General features: G+C 36.8%; 1 protein-coding gene across 11 annotated transcripts in view; it reads right to left on the bottom strand.

Annotated features, from left to right (window-relative positions):
- Window positions 1-22,562, bottom strand: part of RAD51B (RAD51 paralog B) — a 379,084-nt gene that overhangs the window by 348,797 nt on the left and 7,725 nt on the right. For all 11 annotated transcript variants that reach the window (XR_008431377.1, XR_008431371.1, XR_008431372.1 and 8 more), the window contains exons 5-7: window positions 21,389-21,525; window positions 18,683-18,802; window positions 17,253-17,436 (exon numbers count right to left, since the gene is read on the bottom strand). Coding sequence is in view for 4 of the 11 variants with exons in the window: in XM_053945062.1 (XP_053801037.1) it covers window positions 17,253-17,436; window positions 18,683-18,802; window positions 21,389-21,525 (441 nt within the window). In the remaining 7 variants the exon portion in view is untranslated. The remainder of the gene's footprint in view (window positions 1-17,252; window positions 17,437-18,682; window positions 18,803-21,388; window positions 21,526-22,562) is intronic.

Raw genomic sequence — 22,562 nt, 5'->3', positions numbered from 1 at the left:
AATGTTGCTCTTTCCAGAAGAGCTCCCTCTCCAGCTTCACTGGCACATAAATTATACACAATCCTTTAAAAACAAAATAGCCACTCTATCACTGTCACCACAGTGAACCACAAACACCCAAGTTTAGGTGTCCAATGGAATCCAACCCCAGAATGGATGAGAGGCTGCATTCAAATGCCATCTGTGTTCCAGCATTCCTTTAAATATCGACTTTTAAGTTTAAACATATACATGGTTATCAAGTAACAGGGAAAATTCATCCAGACTAATAAAATATGAAAGGTTGCCTCCTACTTATTGCTTCCAAAATAAACACGACAATCAGCATGTGTGATTAAACTTTGCTTCCAAACTAAACACTGTGTCATGCACACAATTCAGGGTTTAAAATACCACAAATATTCTGAAGGGGTCACAAGGTACATAAATGCAAACATTTTACAGCAGGAAATTTGGCAGAGAGGTACAAAGGGAGTGGTTGGGAGGAGGGGGTTGAAGGCTTGCTCTTCTGCAAGAAAAGAAGTACAATATGGTGCACACCTGGTTCTCCTTCAGCCCTGATTACCACTGTAACTGGAAGCACACACAGCTAGAAGGAGGGCCCTGCACAGATCTCAAAACCAAATTATTCTGATGTACTACAATGTCTGTTTGTCAAAGCACCATGCTATGAATACTCAAGTGTTCAGCCTGAGCTGACAACAGCCCTTTTCCCTATCAGCTGTGTTTTGGATTTCACACTCATTGCCAGAGGGTTCACAGCTGGGAATTACATACAGGTCATGTGAAAAACTCTTTCTTTACAACAGTTCTGTTCTCAAGTCTTACCCTGCAATAGAGGGCAATATCTGAGAACATATTCCAGCTGCCTCATCTTCAATTGGATTCACCTTACAAAGATAAACTATGTGCAAGACAACGGCCAAGGCTACGTCAGTTCCCCTTTGCCCACTCCCCAAGCTGCAGAGCACTTGCCTAAAGTACTGCATATTCTTCCATTTTCCAGTTCCTGCATAGTTCCAACAAGGTGACCTGAGCCTGACGAAAAAATTGTTGCAATTCTAGGTGTGATTTTACTCTGGCAGCATATATCCTCCCTGATCTGTACAACTTCAGTATTTCAGGGAGAATTTTTTCATGATTCAGCCAACATGGCTCAATTTTGACTTCCAAGCCATTACCTTTCTCTTCTCTGAACTTCTGAGCATCACAGTCAGTTTGCAACCACAATGGTTGGAAAGAACAGAGAATGATAGAGTTCACTCTATATTCAGGGAGAAAAGGATACACTCACCTCAGTATCTGAACTTCTCATTTCTGCCAAGCAACAGGCAGAAAGCCAACACAACGTTGTAAAGAGAAGTTCCTCTCCCTTTTGGGTGATGAAAAGGCACCACCTTGTGGATGTTGCTCTGTGTGGAAGGCTTCACCAACTGGCAGAAAAGATTCTGCCAGTATAGCCAATCCCCAATTCTGTCAATGGGATCAAAGATATCTATAATGAAAAAAATCACTGCTGAATAATAAACACCAGAGCATGTTTCAGCTAACAAAACACTCTGCCGCACTCAAGTGGGTAATTAAAGCATTGTTGTGTTCAACCTTGAAGTAAATACTGAAGTTCTTCAGCTAAATCAACTATGTAAAATCTTAACAAGGGAAGGAATTTAACTTGCAACATACAAAAATAAGCTTCTCTACCACCCCACCTGTATTTATTATGCTCCAGCAAGTACTTAGTGGACACTTATTGTAAGAATCTAAATTAACAATTTATTTGATTGTAGAAATAGTACCAATTTTCCATAAGGAATAGACAAACAGCAGTCACAGTCAAAAGCAAATTTAATCAGGCCCTGTGCAAAATAAACACTCAATACCTCAGTCTGAAATAAACCACCCAAAATCACTATAGGACAGTACACTGGACATCCTAGTAGGAATGTCACACTTACCTCAGTCACTGAGCAAACAAGACTTGCCACAAAGAATTCTTCATCCACAGGCCTGTTCATTAAAGGTTCTTTTTCCTGGGCATATCAAACTTGAGCCAGAGGAGATAACCAGACAACACAGCTAAGAATATAATCCAAACAACTTCTAGCTACCAGAATATATGTTTTCCTATCAGGAGGCCATAAACATCTTCTGAAAAGCAATCGATACCACACAAAACTAAAGACAATGAGCTGGTGCAATACAAAATTAGTATCAGAATACAATTCAGAACACTTATATATTTGGAATTCTGAAAATACAGAAAACAAAAAATGCCTGTGATTCATCTTTTAAAAGGTCATTGGCTCCTTTCTACATTATCTCTATATTCTACCAACATTGCCACAGCATTTATGCAATTTACATAGAATGAGCAACCAAAAAATCCACACGAATAAAAAATCTGCTTGCAGTTCTTAAAAATGCTTCTATGATTAGTATTTAATGTAAATGCTAATATTTCAATGTCCAAAAATTTGAAGAAAAAATGGATTGCAATTACTTCTAGAACAGGGAATTATTTCTATCTAAATTTTGGTAACTCAAAAGCCAGCATCTATATTTCAGTATAATTAAATAACCTTGCTGAAATTATTTCTTACAAATCATCTGCCATACCTATATTTTATCAATAGAATATATTTTAACACTTGAGAAGAATGAGCACATTTAAGTTTAGTCTTAACCCACACAATTGAAAAACACATTTGTTGTCTAATTAGTGCCCTAACTGAAGTGAGAGGAACAAATAAACCACAGCACAACATCCAATAGCACCAAAAATCCCCTGGTACTGTTCCTGCAAAATGCTTGTGCATCAGCACCACAAATGGAAGGAACCTAAATAGGTCAGGTTTAGCACTGAAGGTCTCAAAAGACTGGAGAATTATTTGCAAAAATAGAAAAAGGGCAGGAGAGAGATGGATTCAAGAAAGCAGAAGCTGATACAAGGATAACTAAGTCTAAAAAAAAAAATAAAAAGACAACTTAGCAACACAGCTGTTCCTTTCAAAAGGGTGTAGGAACTATAGCAGAATACAAGTGAACAAGTCAAAAAGAAAGGAGATTGCATGAAAAAGTTATTCAGGAAAAATATTAAATACCTCATAAGAAAAAGCGCATATTTATTTGTGTATGATTACATATTCATGCATATACAAAAGTCCACAGCATTATCTGAAAATTATGAGTATTATTTCACTTTCAACCACATAGATAAAATATTAGTGAGTCTAAATCTGGTAAGTGCAGCCTGAATTTTTCAGCCACACACACTCATCCTAACTAGCCAGGACAATATGGTTGTGCTTATTTCAGAAAATTCCCAAGAAATTCATCCATGACTAAACAGGCACTGTAAACCAACAGCTGTTGCAAAGCATGTGGGGAACATCTCTTCAGCCTTGCACAGATAAAATGAAGAATGTAAAGAAGGGAGTGGAAAACAGAAGGCTAGAAAGAAAATCACACAAAAGGGGTTTAACTTGAATTTAGACTGCCACTTTCTTCATAATTTCCAAGAAAAACTCACTCTTGGTTGAAATTAGATTGAATTTTAAGACTTCTATAACAAGGTGGTAGATTTAAAGGTGTCTTTAGACACCTAAACTAGAGGGGATTTGAGGAAGGATAAACAATAAAAGACATTCATCTGCAAAACAGGAGAGGTACATACTGAAGGAAAGGAAAAAGAAAACCTTTAGGAGAAGGACAGATGTTCTCAGCTGCTATATACAATAGATGAAGCTAGGGTGATGACAACAAAAAACTCAAGAGAAGTCTCAATGTTAGCTTTCACTTCCAATTGCTTTAAAATTTGTTGCAGGAAGGGGGGGGAGGGTCAGCTTTCTGCTTCCATTTTGGTATCATCAGAAACTTTAAGCTGTTTGCTCTACAAAATAATTTACAAGTATTCGTATTTAACAAAAACTCTGCTATCTTTAGTCTTCTGATAAAACTCCCACATGCCTACACTGGGAGAGTGGATCCAAAAAGGAGTTTATTAATACCAAATGATTGAGTATATCAGTAGTGTGCATTTTACTAGATCACCCACATTCAAAGGGATATAAATGACCATAAGCATTTGGTGTCTTACAGTGTATTAAAAACCTGCAATTTAAGCATAAATGGAATCTCCAGATCAAATGTCACAGCAAAAGTAAGAAAGCTTAATGTCTCTGCTCATCAGTAACTCCACAGAGTCTAAACTAGACAAAGCAATGTCTACAGGCAGAAATACTCTTCTTTACTAGACCAGCTGACAGGCAGGTTTCCCCAAGATCCTCTTCTAGTGAGCTCTCCCTTTTCCTGACTGCATCAATTGAGCTAATTAAAAAAACCCCAAACTTTCACACCTATCTTCGCTTTACCTCATCAGTTACAACACTGAATTGGGAAGGAGATTTATTGAAGCTGAGAAAAAAGCTGGAGCTGTAGAAGTACTCTGAGGTCACAAATTGTGTTAGTACATGGACTATTGAAAAAATTCTAGCACTGATAAAAAAGATTTAAACACTATAACTCCATTTATAGTTTCTGACAGAAGCACATGACAGTAATTAAGTTTGTGTGTATTTTTTAGATTTCAAGAATACAACCTATATGACTTATCACTGATACCACAGCATCATGAACCAGGTATCTTTGTCTGGTACCACAGAAATTTCATTTTCCTTGAGTTTCTCTTCACATTTAGTAAAATTTATGGACCAAATCTAAATTACGTTTTGCTTCCAAAAAAAGAAAAAAAAAATCCGATTACTTATATCATTCCTTAAACAACAGAATCTTAATTGTTAGTTATTGAGCTGCTAGAAAGAAGGCAGTTGGCTATGCTACGAGAGTCAATGTTGTCTATCCTTCAAATGACCTGGAGTAAAGTGACTGATCATTCCTAATGACCAGAATTTCTTTGGACACGATCAATATTTGAGGAACATCACAGTTACAAAAATCCAAACATATATAAATAATTCCGTTAGGTTTAATAGAATCAATTGCAGTGTTTGCATGACATGAATAGGCTTTGGGCCTGGCTACAAATTCTTAGGTTTTCTTCTCCTAACTCCAGAAGGCTCTACAAGCATACCAAGGCTAGGTTCACATTTTTAAGCAGCATCTACCACCCAGGCTGCCTTGTTGATTCCAAACAAGTCGGTGAAATGTTCAGAGTTCCAGTAGTTTGCTGCACTCCAGCACCAGCAAATTAAATTGTGCGATTGCTATACAGGCTCTCATTTCCTGGCTATTCACAGATCTCCTGTGCTTAGTATCTCCTTATACTTGGAGGGTTCTACGAAAAAAGGGCAGCAGCTAAGTCATTGTACCAATAACCCATGACACAACCACCAGTATGCAGACCCTACCTCTACCATCCATAGACTCAGCTGCAGTGACTCAGAAGAAAGAGTGCAGGCTTCTGCACGGATTGTTCGGCCTTGAGAGGAAAAACACATAACTGTTATTCCTAGTCAATTATTCCTTCAGAAAGAATGATTGCAAAGCCAACTGCAAAACAGCAGTGCTTTAGGGCAAATAGAGCTCAAAGTAAAAATGAGCATTAAAATAACTGAAAAGAAGACATTCTTTCAAAGTAATCCTATTGATGAATACTCCAAAACCAGAAAAGAACCAAGCAAACAAAATACAAAGGCCACTGAAATACAATCCTAATAACAGGCCAGCCTACTACCACTTAATGACTGGTAATAAGTGGCCCTTGGCAGGAAAATAACTTTAAGGCTTTGGGAATAAATGGACACCTAACTTATTGGGTTGTATTTTAATAGCTAGCATCTCAGACTGGCAAGAAATCCAGTCAGAGGTCAATGACTGGACCGAATGCCGGTGGCACAGTCATGTATGCACAATGCAATTTTTTCCTTACTACTGTTTTTAAAAACATGACAAATATTTCATTATATCCTATCAGCAAAAAATGTTATTCTAGGAGACAAAAAGAAAATTATTTTAAATATACACAAGTATTACATTATAATTGAAGAAATTACATATTTATGCTGACAGATGTTACCTGGCACTAAAAAATGAAAAAAAGTGTGCATCTATTATGATTTACAAATTGTGGTACTTGGAATTCAACAGCACTGAAATTTTTAAAAAGCACATGCACACAGAGAGGACCACACAAATACTTCTGGAACTTTGCATCTCCAAGTAACTAGTATGAAACTATTTTGCTTTAGCAATAATTTGAATTGTTATTCTCCAGTAACTGGTCAGTATCAAGCACAAAGTACTTTGGCAATCTACAAACATACTACTTTCTACATCAATAACTATCTTTGCTGCAAACAAATTCATCTTCATCCACCTTTTAACAGAAGCTGTCAAAAAGCCCCACACATACTACCCATAGCCCCATTATTTTCAAATCAGACCTCACTACAGGGTCTATCTTCAGATCAGCAGCTAAAATTTGAACAAAATATTCTAAAAATAGAATGACAAGATACAGAACTACAACAACTATGTACAGAACCTCTAATGAGATGAAACAAACCACTATTACTTGAATTAACTGCTGCAACCAACATAGTCCAAACAAAAGAACAAGAAATTACCACACATCAAGTAAGTTCAATCAAGATCACAGACTTTCACCTGAACTTGAACTTACAGTCTTGGACAATTAATTAAGTTCTCAGTAGAATTTCCTCTTACTAGCAGACAAAGAACAGGAGCTAGAGATAACTACATTATACTGACTCTTAAAGCAGCAGCTGCAAAAACTCGGATAATAGTTCAGCCATAGCACACTGACAGATGGATATGAAACTATTAATAATGAAGGAACACAAGCATGTTATGAACTGTACCAGCTATTTTATGGATTGTTATACATATCATTCTGAATTTTAGCACAGGAAGAAATACTGCGGCTTGAGAATCTACTATTCAGCATAATTTCTGACCTCAGCTATAATTCATTATGCATGGATATATTACAACTCCAAATACAGCATATCATGATGCATTTTAAAATCAGAATGCAAAGATTAAAACCAGGACACTGACCTAAGAGTGCACAAAAGCCTTAAGCAGTGTAAAAATAGGCTATATACAATCAGGCATTGGTTCACCTTTAGTCAAAGTACAAAGCATCATAAGAACAGTTCCAAGTTTAAAGAATGTTTCAAGCTTTTTCATTGCATATTCTGAGTAATAATCCCTCTAGCATTTCTTCTCATGGTATCCTTTTTACTGAAGATGCAGTTTTTCATTCAAAATCTGTGCTGCTGCCAGAAACCACACACTCCTGCCCCTCCTTTCTGCCTACATTAGTGCCTGTTCAGCTGCACAATTGCCCACTACATTTTTTCCCCTGGTTTGCTTTTTCAGCTGGTTTACATCCTTGTCCAGGCTCATAAGCAAGCACAAAACAGTTGCAAATGTGACAGTGAAATGAATTACAAGGCACACAGGAAAGAATCTCTGCCACTTGTTGACCACCTCTTGATTTTGGATTATTCACACTTTCTGTAAGCAGACAATTAACCTACTACCCATGTGTCACTTGTGATTTGCACACGTAATTTCTTCTGCTTGCAGCTTGTACCTGGGGTCTTCTTTCCTAGGGACAACTTCAGAATGGCAGCTGCAGATCAGTGGATTTCCACATTGCTAGTGGTGGCTCTTCTGTGACTCCATTAAGCCAAAGGAGAAAGGAGACACAACAGTAAGTGCTGCTGCCAACCCCAAACAGGATCTCTACAGTAACTATTTCCTTTCCTGTTGTCAATCTGCTCCTTGAAAATATGACAAGCAGCAGCAAGCTTCACAAAGTATTTCAGCAGCCTCTCTTAGTTTCTAGCAGCTCCATGTTAGGGATATCACTGAAGCAGAATAAAATACAACTGCTCTAACACACAGTACTCTAGTTCCATGCATATGCTGTGTACCCAAGGCCTCCTCAGAAACTTTGTACTCACTGCCCAGGTATAACTGTTTCCATTACAGTTCCAGAAAGAGCTGTGACACAGAGCTCTTCCATGCAACCACAGGAAGTTAGACAAGCTCAAAACATGCCAACCTTAGATGACATACATTTTTAAGCCCTACAGCGAAAGGACACATCACCCTATACTGAACTTCCAGTTACCCAGCTGTAGGTTCACTAGTATTGTTCATAAGCTTTACAGGAAAATAACCTCAGTTTGGTATTTCAAAGACTGGCAATATCTGAAGCCATTTTGCTTAAATGAATGTTCTTGAGAAGTAAAGTATCTAGAGCACTACCAGCCTTAAGCAAGCCCCCTTCCTCCCTATGGGAGATCTTTATCAAGTTACAAAAAGCATCTAAGCAGTAAACACTTCTAAAGCAATTTTTCTCTCAAGATCTAAGTTTCAGTTGCACAAAGGAAAACCAGTTAATGTATTAGAACTAATCTTGCTGATCAGGACATAATGAAAAATGTAATACCATGGACTGCCAAGAATCCAGTCAAGACCTTGGATATTGTTGACGAGAAAAACACTCTTTGTCGAGGTCAAAAGTAGGAGATACGATAAATACAAAAGTAACGTATGGAAAATACTGGAATCTAGAGACAAAAAAAGTTATTTTAATGCTGGGTTGGGCAATACAGCTTATCCAAATTAGAGTATCAAATTTTAGGACACTTAAGTTGGAAAGACATACTGTCAATATTAAAATTCAGATGCAGTCTCAACAAGAAAAACCAGCAGCTCATTCATTCCTGTCTAATCAAAACTTTGCAGAAAACTGTTCAGCCCTGTTCAATAAAAATTTTGAAATCTCATTTTGTTTGCTTACTATATTACAGCAGAAATGCTATGTTCTCAAATGAAATATAGCTAAGCATTTTAGAGAGAGGTAACATGACAGTTTTGATGAGATTGCTGAGATCATGTAGACTCTCAAAGGAATCTGTATTTGAAATGGCTCTCCCCCTGTTTTATACTGAATTTCTGCCAAATTAATTAAAAGGCCATTAAAATGATGGGTTTTCTACTTTAAATAGAAAACCGGGGTGAAAAAACCAACACATATAGCTGAAATTTCAGAGAACAATGATATAAAACATACTTGTTCTCAATAAAGATGATGGAGTCTTCTTGTATAAAAGTCAGAATGAAGTTTCTCAGGAGATCTTACGTTATAGCTCATAGATTCCAATTCCAAACAAAACAGAGTTAAGTAAACCAGGGCAATACTACAAAGAATTCTTCTAATGCACAAGAGCTTCAACAGCAGAAGAAAAAGTGCAGACTGAAAAGCTTGCCCTGCAAATCTAGATACTTCTATTTTCAAGGCAGCACAGGATCATCAACCATCTAGCTGCAATAGTTTAGTCTGGTTGTCTGTTATTACATGTGGAAAGAAGGAAATTTTGCAGACTGCAAAAGGCAGGTTTTGCAGTTAACAGCAGCAAGCAAAATGCATCATGGAGCTTGCAGACCAAACTTGATCAAAAAGCAGCCCCAGAAGCACACCTAGTTCCACATGACTGCAATGTTCTCACAAAGCAGTCCTGTAGACACAAAGAGGGAAGTGGTACCATTATTTCTATTACCCCCATTTACCAAGAAAGTAAAATTTTACTTTTGATCTCTGGGCACATTTGTATTATAAGAGACATATGCATTGCCCAATCTTAATTTTGTTTTACCCTCATCTCTTTATGCCTCAGGGGGGCAGGTACAATATTACTCAGGAGTAACAATTGCAGAGCTGGTCCTCATTATTCCCAGAAGTCCTGGGGCTGAGTAACCAAAAAGCAAACTAACACTAGAGAATCTGGAAATCAAATAACTCATTTGTGTATACTAAGCTCATACAGGAGCTCAAAATTCAACAAGGAGTTCAAGACCCATCAAGATTTTTCTAACAGCTTGCAATCTGGTCAACTATTCTTTGCATTGCTATCCTGTCTAAAGACAAGAATCCCTTTCAGCTATAAATTATGCAAATGCAGAAATACTGTATTTTTATTTTAGCAGTAGAACATCATATATAGGTATGTTAATAAAACTAGAAAACTATAACGTAGATTAATCTATGCAAAGTTTATTGTAAAATGACACATAGCAGTTATCAGTGTTTAAAGGTCTCTCATAGAATGAAATGGTACAGTCTGCATGAAGTCTGGTTCCATCCAATGGTTATACAAAAAAAATCTGTTAACAGAATGAATGATCATTTTTCTTGCAAAAACAGGTAAGCAGGGAGGAGACTGCAAGTAAACCATGAGATTAGAATTCAAAATCATCTTGGCAAGTCAGGAAAAATAACATTACAAGGAGCAACTAGCTAAGCAACAAAGTCAGCAGATGCAGATCCAAAATTTTAATAACTGGTAAGTAAACAGCATCAGGCTGTTCCAAAGAAAGCAAACTGTGTAATGATGCATAAACATGAGGATGTCCTGCAAGGCATGAGAAATCCTTTTCCGTACCTAAACTTTTTATCTGGAATATTGTCCATTTTTGTGCACCTCACTTTCAAGATTATGTCAATCAGCCGAAGGTTACCCAGAAGTGCAACAACAGTGAGGGTTAGAAAATACAAAAAAATGTTTATTTACTTTGCAAGAAGTCTTTCAGAAATTCAAGTCAAGGCAGATATCAGAGAAAGTGCCTGCCCTATTATATAGCAAATATTGTGCATAATCATATAGCAGATCAAAAATAAACCCAGCAATAAAATCTGATTACTTTCAACTCCCGCTCCTATATGTTAATCCTGGTGTATTCCTTCTACATTATTTCATATGTGCAATTGTGCAGAATGATAGCTTTTGGCAAAGTCACTTGCACTGTAAAATGGAAAAAGCAATGAAAGGAATACTTTAAAAGAAAAACCAAACTGAATTCAAGTATCATATAACTTTAAACTACCTCCTTTGCTATACTTCACCACCACATGAAAACAGGAAACATTGCTCTAGCATTTCTCATTCCTTTTCCTCAGCAGTAATAAATATTTTATGGTATAGATGGTCTAAAAGGAAGAGGGTCAGGCCATAAACTGCATAAACATATATTCTCCAGACACATTTAAAAAAGAACACAAATGGCAGCAGTACTGAAGACAGTTATAATTACATTTTAACCACACGTTTTAAAATAAAACAAAGCTGAGCGCCTTCCGAGGATAATTTTTAACAGCCACACAAGAAGACAAAGCATCTACCTTCACCACTCTAACAACACTTAACAGTTGAATTTACCCCCTTTTTATCAAAATTGGTTTTTGCTCAAAAACCAATTAGAGTAGAGGAATAATTGAAACAAACAGTTGCCAATAAAAACTGAGTTTAGGAAGTTTCAGCAACGGCAAAGAAAGAACGCTGTTTTCTAAGTCCCTTTTAACAATCTTGGTTTCCAAGTAACAACAACAAAAATTAAAATTCATGCCAATTCACACTTTACAAATAGCATTGTTCATATAAAAATGAAATTTTGACATTAACTTTTTAAGCAGGTATTTGTAAAAAAATAAAGGCTAACATTCTAATACGTAATTACAAATCCAAAGCTATGGACTCAGTTGTGGGCATGAAAGTCCTGCTAAGTATAACATGGTAGGAAATCTTAACATCATACAATGGTTTGGGTTGGATGGGACCTTAAAAATCACCTAGTTCCAACTCTTCTGCCATGGGCAGGGAACCTTCTGCTACATAAGGTTTCTCATCCTACCTGGCCTTGAAAACTTCCAGGGATGGTACATTGCAGCTTCTCCAAGCAACCTGTTCCAGTGCCTTACCACACTCATTTCATGAACTATTTGTTAGTTAAACAGATGAAGTGCACTGAACAAGGTTAGGGGCTCCTCTTTACAGCAAAAAAGAGTATGTTTGAAACCACAAGTTCTGATACAGCTCACACAAATGCCATTTTTAATGTTGTTCAGTTCACCATTTAATGAGGATAAGAACAGCAACATGAATTTTGGTATATGGGAAGTGAAACATCTTGAAGAGAACAAAAATTGGGTTTTTTTAGCAGAAAGTTAGTTTTGAAAGTAATCTTCCTGACTTAAGAAACAAATTAATTACTGTTTTCCATAGCTCAAAACAAAGGCAGGTCCACTTAAAGATTCTTTGTTTCATACAGAAGAATAAAGTCAGCGAATTGCACAATATCTACATTATTCTAAATATTTATGCTTCTGTGGATAATGTTCACAGTATGATTCACATAAAACACTGGGATCTTTTCATCCTATTGAGTTGATCAGAGGACTACTCACTTTCTCCAAGAACCTGGTGAATTATCTTAATAAAACTGTGCAGGTTCAAAGGCTCTACTGTGTCTTCTAATCAGTCACATTGTTCTGGCTTTCATGCTGCTACCAAGAGAAATGCACAAACTTCCTGGAAAAATGCATGAAAACATACTCATACGAAGGGAGAGGAACAACACAAGTCGCAGCCACAGACTGAAAGGAGAACTACATTATTACTTAAAACCTGAGCAAGCAGATGGCCAGGAGTTCAGTGTGATTATGTAGAAATAGGAAGATGCTTCTATTAGCAGCTGGAAAGGGTATTCAAGTTCACCTATATACATAAACCCAAAATATGCTTAAAACTTGACTGACATAACACTATACATAAATACCAGCAGTTTAACAGAAAAGGACCCATACTTTCCATGGAATCCTTACCACTAGAAACACTCCAAACCACATCTGGCCTAAATATGGCTAGTTAAATTCTGGAAACTCGGTTCCAAAATGTTTTCTTCTGATAACATTAACTCTTCTTTAAAGAAACACGTGATTCAATGTGGTGTAACTTGTAAGAGATTTCTCTTTCTAGAAAACTTCAAAGTGGAAGCAATTCTCTAAGTTTCGCAAATAAAGTTTCTTTTATTCTAGTTTTAAACAACCTGTAAAGATAATTCAATTACAGTTTCTGTAAGACTGGTATGAAACAATTTTTAATAGCTAAGAATAAAAACAAAGTTTGCATTTCAGCAGCGTTCCAGTCCCAATATAGCCAAAACAACCTGAAAGTCTGATGTATCCCCATAATTTTGGAAAAGTCATCATACAGTGTTGCTACACAATGCAACAACAAATCAACTATGTATTTTTACCAAACTCTATACATATTTAATTCAAAGGGAACTGGCATCTAAACACCTTTTCTTCAGGAATCTTTTATTTTGGAATTTGTTTTGTGCTCCATAAACTAGTATTTTCAAATATCAGAACAACAATAGCTAATGTACAAAGGAGGTGACAAGCAACCATCTATATGGAAATAGAATAAAAAGAAGCAAGAATGAAGCCAAATGGGAATACTTGATTATAAACAAAAAGAAAACTAACAGCTTGAATATTGCCTCTATGCCAACAGAAGCACTTGAGTTTTGAGACACTTTACTGCAGGAAGATGAGACAATACAAGTAAACACGCTTAACAAAAGACAGTAGAAAAGGCACTGAAGATGTCAAGTAATTTCTCCATATGAAGTGATTTTGAGACAAAAAAACCTTAATCATCCTAAAAGCAAATATACATTTAGCTAAACATTTGGCTTTCTAAAGTAAATGAAAATGTTGGGTATAAGTTTAAGGAGCATAGTGATTGTGAAGCACTGAAACGAGCATCTATGAGGTCAGTGTGAAAAGAAATTTGACTGTGACAGATCTGTTGTCCTAAATATCAATTGTAGTTTTAGTTTTTAAAAGCAGCATGTCAATTCTAAATGGGGAAAAATATCACCGGTGGAACTGGTGGGCTTCTTGAACTACTGTTAATTTATTTAGCATAGAAAATAAAAGCATTGAAGAATAATTACATAAGGTTTGTCTTTCATTTGCTCTAAAAAAGCACACATGAGAGATTAAAGTCTCTCATACTAAGTTACTTCATATTTTCAGAAAGAACAAATAAAAAAAGAACAGACCATACTATTATACATTTGCTGGTAATAATAATCAACATATTGAACATAAATAACAAAGGTTCACTTCAGTGATCTAAGAACATAATCCAGACAAAAAGCATAAAGGACAGCAAATGTTGTAATTTGATTAGCCTTAGGGTTTTACAAAGCAAATTTCATCATCAGTCTCAATTTGACATTTAAAAGAATGCTTAAAGCAGTTTGCTTTTGCAACTGCCACTTCTGGAATACTTTTTCACAGAGATGCCCAGCCAGCTTCACTTATTTTCTGAGTATTAATGACTAGAAAATCAGAGTCTATGAACAACAAATTTTATAAGGTAAATATTTAAATCTCAACAATAATTCTTGTCATATTGGGTTTTAGTTTTAGCTCTTTACTGAAAAGGAGACATCTCTCAACTAGCACAAACACTGAATTACTTTCACCAAATACCATCTACTAATAATATACAGTTTCTGGCGAATATGGGAGAAAAGAAAGAAAATACCAATGTTTTACTTTCTTTTTCAGAAGGCTAAGGAAGTCAGGAAGCTACAGAGGAAGCATACAGGACTGACTACTGTTGTTTAAATATAAAATCTGGTAGACAGCATCAACACACATTGTTAGAGAAGACATTCCAATCCAAATGCTCTCAACTACAAGGTACTCTATTAACATATGAAAGTAATAAATTTTTCATATAGATTTGCATATTCAAAAAGAAAGGGGATTTTGTTTCATTGATAATCAAGCTATCCTTCTCATCTTCCAGGAATTGCTTTTGATCTGACTGGCTAGTTCCAACCAAACCTGGGAGAATAAAAAGTATGTTTTGGTTACAACTCTGTGCAGGAAAAGGAAAATGGGGCACTGCTACATAGTGCCCCATGGAGGCAAAAGCTTCAGAGACTGTTCAGTCATCAGTATGGATGCCAGGTCACCTGTCAATCGGCCATAAGTGATCTAAACCTTTTGCTGCCTCTTAGCTCCAACATCACTGCAAATGCCTAGAATGAACCTGGGCTTACTGCTAAGTTACAAGGAAGAAAATCTCTAAAAAGGCAATCAGGCATCATACTTCCCTTTTTGAGAAACAACTTAAGCTTTACTAATGTCCATAAATTAAAAAAAAAAAATTCAACTTTGCTTTTCTTTGTACTTTACAAACAAAACCAAAGAAACATGAAAAACCTCAACAAAAAATTAGTTCAAGCAAAAAATGACAATCACAAACCACATTCACTAGCTTCATTCAGTGGCTAAAATGATACCATTCAATTAATATGCTTATTATTTTCTCATCTCAGGACAGGGATTAAGTTTTCATTTACTACAACTGTTTTAAATTTTACACTAAGGATGGCAACTGCTACTTTCCAAGGAGCATCTATATATTGTCCTGGACTCATACAAGCTCCTTGCTGTTAGTAATGACCCTATCCTCACAACATCCTCTCACTGAAGTTCTGCCCCATTTTACAACCTGAAAATAGAGGTGCAGAGAGGCTAATGAACAACCACCATCAGTTTTGGTATAATCAAGACCAACTATTTTTCCAAATACTTCATAACATATAGAGCTACCTGAGTTTGAAACAATTCCCCTTGAGTTTGGTAAAAACTATGACCACTAGCCACTTTTGCACATCAAACTCAATAACCTGACACCACAAACACATAATTAGAAACAGAGAGTTTATAATGCCAACAAAAGTAATTTCATTAAAATCCTTTTAACTCTAGCATAACATGGTAGCACAGGTTTTCCACAAACTTAACCCTATTTGAACCCATTTCCCTTTTAGGAAATGGGGGAGGAATGCCCACTTAAACATACTCTTGATAAGCAGCTATTTATGTTTAGTAATGCATTGCAATGATTAATTAGTCCAGTAAGAACACACCCCTTATTTGAAGTCTGACCTTGCTTAATTCAGCTTCCAACCACAGAACTGTGGTACACCTGTGTCAGCCAAAAAGAGCTTTTATCAAATACCTCTTCACTGAGTAGGTGCATATTGACTAATGAAGAAGCCCTTAACATTCCCTTAGCTAAGCTAAACAAAGTAAGCACCTTATGTCTTCTTCACTAAGACTGCTCTCCACCATTCATTTTCAAGGCTGTTCTCTGGAAGCTGCTTTTTTACCACCCCCTCTGGACTGTGAACATCAGATATACTGCTCCAATCAGATTTATAGCTGAAATCTCCTAATTTACAATTCCCTTGTTCAACTACTCACAGTTTTTCACCAGCCCTTTAGCTACAGCCAAAAGGATTGACTTCAAGTTCAAATCCTATCAGCCTCAGATTTAATCTCCACACAATTCTTTCCTGGCTTTATAAACAGTCACTATAAACTTTACTGAGTGCACTGACTGGGATGCTAGCTTTTGTACATGAACTTTAAAGGCACTTAGGCAGGGTTTAATCTTCTCCATCAGAAGTCTTCAGAAGTCACATGGCAGAAGGAAATCCATTCCTCCAAAGTTACATCAGCCAGTTCCACACTTCCTATTTCTGATGTGATAGTTTCTGTAACCTCAGGAGCATCAGAGTGACCAGTCTTACCCACATTCTTACCTCAGCTTCTCTCTTACACCAGAGTGATGAGTAGGTTACTCATACCAGGAAATACTTGAAAGAGTTGAGTTTCAATTATATCTTTTGAAATGACCCTTTGTGCATTACAAAATAAACACACACACAAACACATATACACAGTTCACATCTTCTAAAGCACTTTTCAATCACGTCTACCCAAGTCTTTGCACTGAGTGTCCATGTCTTCCTTTGCATTTTATGGGCAAGTCTACAGAAAGGGATTTGGTGAGCTGTTACCTTCCCTTCTGCAGGAATTAGCATACATCATCGGCTACAAAAGGAATTCACACTGTTCCAGAGCATAAGCCTTTCTGAGATTCTACTAACTTAAGTAAAAGAAACAGAGGCAGAAAAAAATTTTCACCTACCTAGAACATGCATTAGGTAGAGTGACAACACAGTACAAAGGAATCATCAGGATAAACAGTATTTTATGGCAAGAAAATGTAGGATTTAAGGAAAACAAACCCCAAAAAAACCAAAGCACAGAGACAGCTGGAGACTATTAATATTTTCTTATTTGAAGACCCAAATTAACAAAAAATAAAAATAATTTCTAAGAAATCTTAGAAAACAAACAAACAAAAACCCACAGAAGAACCATTACTATTCTTCTATTTCCCAACTATATTCCAACTGGTACCTGTTTAAAGATTCCTGCTAGAATCATTGTCTGTTTTCTGTCTTCCTGTCATTCTTCTTCCTCTCTATTACTTGATACTGTAAGGCAAAAACTTAAAAAAGGAGGAAGAACTTACTGGTATTGAGAACTCCTCTGCCAAATACTTCAACACTGATGCTCCTCTAGTCAAAAAGTTACTTCTCTCTGCCAGATTGCCCTGGAGTTTTGTATCAAACTCCTTTCTGACAACTGAAGCAACAGAGTCAATTATTATAAGTTTAACCTTCTTCAAAATAATTTCTTCTTCCAAAGACATAATCCTAAAAAAAAAAAAAAAAGAGTCAATGATAACATTATTTACACAAAAGAACCATCTTATAACACTGAAATTTTTAAAATCAAGATTCCCTTAATAAACTTAAAGTCAGTACTGCTTTTTCCCTCCTTACACACCACCTCCACATATTAAGGAGATTTGGAAAGGAATCTGAGGCTCAGTGGGCCCAAGGCAGGACCTCTCCACAAGAGAGTTTTGGAAGACCTCTAGCTAGCAACAGTATGCTGTACACCCCCTGAATGGCAGACAGCAAATAAAGTGGGCATTGAAACTGTTCTCAATGTGGTCTTCCAGCACTTCAAGGGTATTTATAGGTAAGAGGGAGAGTGACTTTTTACATGGGCAGATAGTGACAGGACATGGGGAAATGGCTTGAAACTAGAAGAAGAGAGATTTAGATTAGTAAAGTATTTCTTCCTGAATTCTCAGTGGGTAGTGAGGCACTGGCACAGATGCCCAGAGAAGCTGTGGATGCCCCATTCCTGAAAATGTCCAGTGCCAAGTTGGATGGGGCCCTGAAAAACCTGACCAAGTGGGTACTATCCCTGCCTATGATGGAAGGTTTGGAACTAGATGACCTTTAAGCTCTCTTCCAACTCAAGCCATTTGATTTTTTTTTTAATATGCTACTAGCTGTTCTCTGACAAAGCTGTATTAGAAGAAAAAACTATTCTGACAATAATTCTCCCACTAACATAAAACACACAACATGATGCTAAAATGTAACTTATTTAATTTTCATTGCAACTTATGTTCAAAAATTAATAAAGGTAACAACATGACAATACAACACTGCACTCAGGCTGGTGACTGCTGAACAACTTCTCTCCCCCACTGCTCTAGGAATCCCCATCTTCCTGGAAGTAAACTGCTTTAGAGGAACAAACTTCAATTTCATGGAAAATGTAACTCTTATACTATGGTCTGTCCACAATCCAAGAGAATACCTGTCTCATGAACATTCCCCTTTAAAGGCTTACAAGAATCAGATCATATAGAAATTGTCTCTCACAAATTAAAAAGCATCAAGTGGATTAGTCATATGCTATGAAATGAAAAGAGCAACGTCAATCTTTTTGGAACAGTGTTACTTTGCTGGAGACCATGCTGGTATCCACATGAAAAGGTCTGAAATTAATTATTCTTCATAAAACTTTGATACAAAAAAAAAATACTGTTATAGACAATCCAGTCAGAATTGTCTTGTCTTAAGCTCTGGAAGAGAATACCTCTTCAGAACACTGCAACAGGTCAGCTCTCGGTACAGGTGGATGCTACGAGTCATGCAGAGTAGCTTTTCATCTGAGTCAAAATAAGTAGGGAATCTGTTTGCTGCTATCTCAATCAACCTATTAAAAAAAAAACAAAAAACAGAAGGCATAATACTGCAAAAAGAATAATAAAAGATAATAAGGCATCAAGTATTCAGAAAGCAAACACAGCAAAGCTCTGATAAGCAGATACCAACTAAGACTGGAAATCTTTTTAAAAGGAAAAGCATACTGCATGAGTCAGAGTGAAATAGTGGAAGTCAGAACACTTAGGTTCTCTTTCCAGTGATGCTGAGTCAGTGGTACACTAGGGAAAGACATCATGTGCCTGTATGCAAAGAATGGGCATATCTCCTCTAGAAAGTTTACTTACCAAGTAAGTTCTTGAAGTTTCATAACAGAGATTCCACTCAATGACCAAGCATTTTCCTATTCTAATTATTTTATGTAAGTATTAATTTCATTTAAGTAAAACTACTCTCCAACTCTAACCATCTTTCTTTTCACCTTTACCTTGCAGTGAAATCATGGAGTGGGCTTTGTGTCACCACAGAAATCTAACAAGCTGGTAAGAAACAGAAGATCCATTAGACAGAATTTTTTTTCCACAATAAAGATTTTAATTTTTATTAACAAAAAATACTTAATTGTTTATATTTTAAGCAGACATATCCCACCACCTATAGCTTGAGAAGAGTGGCATCTAGTGGATTATACTTGTGGGTACAACTTACTTGTTATCTCTCTTTAAACTTAGGCACCTTTCATTAAAACACAAAGAGATTTTAGGGAAAACAAATTTAAAATCAGTTTAGAAAGAGAGCTCAGGAGATTTTGAGGCAGCATCCTGTTCAATGTAGTGCCAGCTATGAAGTCAGAACAAGTTACTTGAGTCTATTTCAGAAGCCTTCAAGGATGGAGGCAGCACAACCTCTCTGGGCAAAGCTTTTTCACCACAAAGGCAGTTAGGAATTGTAAAGCTCCTCTATATATCAGCCCAGAAATGAAGCTCAATGTATGCCTGCTGTCTCCCAGCACACACCACTGTGCCATCTCCTTCAGGCCTCCTCACTGGCAAGGGAAGGCTACTGCTAGATTGCCCCAATGCCTTCTCTACACTCCACTGAGCAAGTCCTTGGTCTCTCCACAAATGGCAAATGCTCTAGCTCCCAACCACCTCGGGAAAAGGGGATGTACACCTCCCTGTCCCTCACGGTTCAGCTCCTTAGAGGATGCAACACAAAGTATAAGATATAGTCAGTTTGCTGAAATTGTGTTTATCATTTGCAACTGAGCAATACTACATATGATTTAACAATAAATATTCTTATCCTTAATAACATTATTATTTTTGCCTTGTTCCCTCTCTACAAGTTATTTTCAGCAGTTTCAATTTCATCTGCTTTCCTTTTCTTTAGCACTCATTTCTAAGTGACAAGTCTTAACTCATTCTATAGGTCCTACTTTTTTTTTACTGTTTACATTTCAGGTACCTGAAATAAATGGTGTCTAAGGAGGAAGCATGATGATACTTTACAGAGCCATTGCTTGAAGCTTTTTTCTTTGATATACTATACGTCAAACTTCTGTGACACTGACTTGACAAAAAGCAGGGTTAGAAATCCCACCTTCTCACCCATAATAACTTGCAATGAATAATCAATGGAAATACATTTACCTTGATACTCCAGAACCATGCCATGGCTATAGCTACTAAATCATCTGAAATATATAAATTATTTCACTGAACCTCTTTCTGCCCATTTTTCTACACAAACAAGGATGAGACTACTGTACTTACTGTCCTTCCCCAGACCCTTAATAATTTTTGAACTTGCTCATTCCAAACAGGGACAAAGGAAATGAAATATCAAAAACATCAAAGCCTCAAAGTTTAGCAAAGCTGGTAGCTAAATAAAATAAATTAGAGCTACATTCAATGAAGAACTGCAGGATTATTTCAACAGTTAATATTTGAAGAGTGGTGACCAACATGTTTAACTCTGAAGCAATCCAGCACAGCATGTCCATTCAGCACTCGAGCACGCTGAAGTGCACAGCTGAGCCATTTGGGTTGCATGGGCCAAGCAGGAGATGTTAGAAGAACCAGAGATGTTACAGGAATAAGGTGTTACAGTGCAGTACTGCATAGCTGCTTAAGGATACAGAAAATGCCAGGTTACTGCAGAAGGGAAGCAGAAATGCAGGGGGGCACAAGGCCCTGTTCAACAGAAATAGGATGGAAATCTGAAGGAAAACTGGCAATGTCAGTCCCACTGTTCACTGGGGAAAACCTCCATTGCCTTTGTAGCCAAAATGCTCTGCCTTTACATCCTCTAATTAACATTCTGTTAACTCCACAAACCAAACTGCAAAGGAAGACTTCAGGTACAGGACTCATAAGACCATTTAAAAATTAAAAATCATGCCATCTACCTTGTCATAACAGAACTGGAATCTGCAACCTCATACAAATTAAGAAGGTGAGCAAACCATTTCATTAAATTAATTTCATTGTCTGTGGAATAACTGCATATACCAGAGAAATGTTTAATAATTACCATCAGTATTTAAAAATGCACAATTATTGCTCAGAAAATATTTGAAGGTTCCAAGATAAGAGGTGCTAAGAAGTTGTGTGTATTTTAGAATTTTGCATCTTACCTTTCAGCACTGAATGCAGACTCTGTGTCAATGTATATAACAGCCCCATCTAGTCCTCCCATGCTTACAGGCAGCGTAGCCAGAACACTCAACATAATACAAAATTGAGTTTTGCCACAACCTGGTGGGCTAGTTATCTGGAAGGAAAAAGATTAGCAACATAACATTCATTTCACCATAGTTGTACTTTTATCTAAGTCCCATCAGCCAGTGTTCCCCCAATTCTGCTCTTTCAGTTACCAAAGGAGACAAGAACCATGAAAAGACAGAACATAGCCCATAAAGATCAACTTGCAGTTAGTCTTGGATCTGTACCTTGCAGACAAATTCATCCCCTGAAGAATAAAAAAGCTTTTCAGACAGAGCATTATGCTTATACTTTCTTTGACATCACTATTACCTTTCAAATTTGAGGTCCCCTACTCTCCCCCTCACCTCACAAGAGCTTTCCTAGAGATACCTAGCTCTCTTCCATCTGTCCCGGTGCAACCTTCTAAAACAGAGCAGAATTAAAATATTCACAGTTGACATTCACATGTCATCAATGCTTTTAGAGCTGAAAACTAAGTCCAGAGCTATTGAGCTCACAGACATAAACATCTCCACATAAACCATTGGTTAAACCATTTCTCTGCTAGAAATCATAAGGATAATTGCTTATATCTTATAAAGGCTGAATGTCCAATATGAATCACATATATACATAAGACAGATTTTATCTGCCCCAGAGACTAAACTCTGCACTATGCACTGTGTGTTTTTTCATTAGTGTTAACTCTCTACTACTGTATTTCAACACCAACACCATTCAATGATCCAGAACAGTTCCCTGATTCTAAAGCTTCCACCTGTGCTCAACTGAAAGCCCCTGTGGTGAAGCAGCACTCAAAGAGAGCACGCTCAGCTTGTATTAAAAGATCCCAGTATGATTTTGAGAAGAAAAAGGATCCAAAGAACACATTGTTTGATGAGATCAGTTTCTGAGAGCAGTATTTTTCTACCAGAGATGGCAGTCTGCTGCTCTTTATCCACTGTGGATCTTCCAGAGATTGTGTCAGAATGCTGGGCTCTGTGTTCAGATAATTGCAAGTTCATTACTACTACAGGGGGTCTTTAAATACAATATCAGATTGTCACTGCTTCTGGGAAGGGAGAAGATGAAATCGTAAATACT

Source organism: Vidua chalybeata, chromosome 6, assembly GCF_026979565.1.
Source record: "Vidua chalybeata isolate OUT-0048 chromosome 6, bVidCha1 merged haplotype, whole genome shotgun sequence".
Classification (NCBI taxonomy): domain Eukaryota; kingdom Metazoa; phylum Chordata; class Aves; order Passeriformes; family Viduidae; genus Vidua; species Vidua chalybeata.
Note: the sequence above shows the minus strand (reverse complement) of the source record. Positions and strands in the feature narration are given on the sequence as shown.